The sequence below is a fragment of the Aethina tumida genome, chromosome 4 (assembly GCF_024364675.1).
Source record: "Aethina tumida isolate Nest 87 chromosome 4, icAetTumi1.1, whole genome shotgun sequence".
Taxonomy (NCBI): domain Eukaryota; kingdom Metazoa; phylum Arthropoda; class Insecta; order Coleoptera; family Nitidulidae; genus Aethina; species Aethina tumida.
Window position 1 is genome coordinate 20,474,480 of NC_065438.1, and position 1,294 is coordinate 20,475,773.

General features: G+C 40.5%; 1 protein-coding gene across 1 annotated transcript; it reads left to right on the forward strand.

The window, feature by feature from the left end:
• The first annotated feature begins 384 nt into the window (after positions 1–384).
• LOC126265304 (cytochrome b-c1 complex subunit 9-like) lies at positions 385–826 on the forward strand. The gene has a single exon (XM_049966284.1). It carries the CDS (start codon positions 453–455, stop codon positions 762–764), a length of 312 nt encoding a protein of 103 aa, XP_049822241.1. The 5' UTR covers positions 385–452; the 3' UTR covers positions 765–826.
• The last annotated feature ends 468 nt before the right edge of the window (positions 827–1,294 follow it).

The window sequence follows — 1,294 nt, forward strand, 5'->3', positions numbered from 1 at the left end:
TGCCTCGCAAATCCGATAAATTCGCCCAGATATTAGGCAATTGGTACCCCTAATCGGAGAATTTTGATCTTCGTAATTTATAACGTCCGGACGCAAGTAAAACTGGTGTAAGTAATGGCAATAAAAGAGGGTGCAGGAGGGTAGCGGCTGTATGACAGATGGATGAGTTGACACGGGGTTAATTTGAAACAGGCACCAGACAAATGTAGTTAATATAATAAAACCTGCGCGGAGCGACCCCACCGACTTGAATAATTCGCCACTTTGTCAAAAGGATGAAATTATTTGGACCATTGCCGGAACTTTAAAATAATTAAGATTACGGCGGGAATTCCTGGCAATTTCACGGACAATAAACTTTCGGAATTTTATCAAGTCGCATCAATGATTATATGTCACTAGTGTCATAAGGATTTGAAGCTTGTCAGACGCATTTACCTGTCGTGTTAAAAATGAGCTTGTGGGGGGCTCTCTACAACACCTTTCTGAAGAAAACTTCAATGTTCTGCTTGCTGGGCGTCGCATCCGCCGTTATTTTTGAGGAGGCGTTCGAAGCCGGCTGCGAGAAAATTTTCGAGACGGCCAACAAAGGGAAACTGTTCAAGGACATGAAGCTGGAATGTTTGAAGCCCAGGGAGGAGACTTATTCTACTGGAGACCTTGGAGAAGAAGATGAACAAGTGGAAGCTGCAGATGATGCGGGCGTGGTTATAGAGGAAAGCCAAGAGTCCGGACCTGCCAAGAAGTGCAAGCCGAAAAAATAATTTATTAATTAAATTGTAATGTCTGGAAATGTGTTATTTGAAATAAAAATCAATTATTTGATTCTCTGTATTTTATTTGACTTTTACCTTTTATTTTGTTGTCATTATATCCACCCCTATTTTTGAGGAGGTTTTGAAGCCAGCTGTGAGAAAATTTTCGAGACGGCCAACAAAGGGAAACTGTTCAAGGACATGAAGCTGGAATGTTTGAAGCCCAGGGAGGAGACTTATTCTACTGGAGACTTTGGAGAAGAAGATGAAGAAGTGGAGGCTGGAGATGATGCGGGCGTGGTTGTAGAGGAAAGCCAAGAGTCTGGATCTGCCAAGAAGTGCAAGTCGAAAAATTAATTTATTAATTAAATTGTAATGTCTGGAAATGTGTTACTTGAAATAAAAAATTTATTCTTTAATCCTCTGTATTTTATTTGACAATTATCTTCTGTTTTGTTGGCATTATATGCACGCTTATTTTTGAGGAGGTTTTGAAGCCAGCTGCGAAAAAATTTTTGAGGCGGCCAACAAAGGGAAAC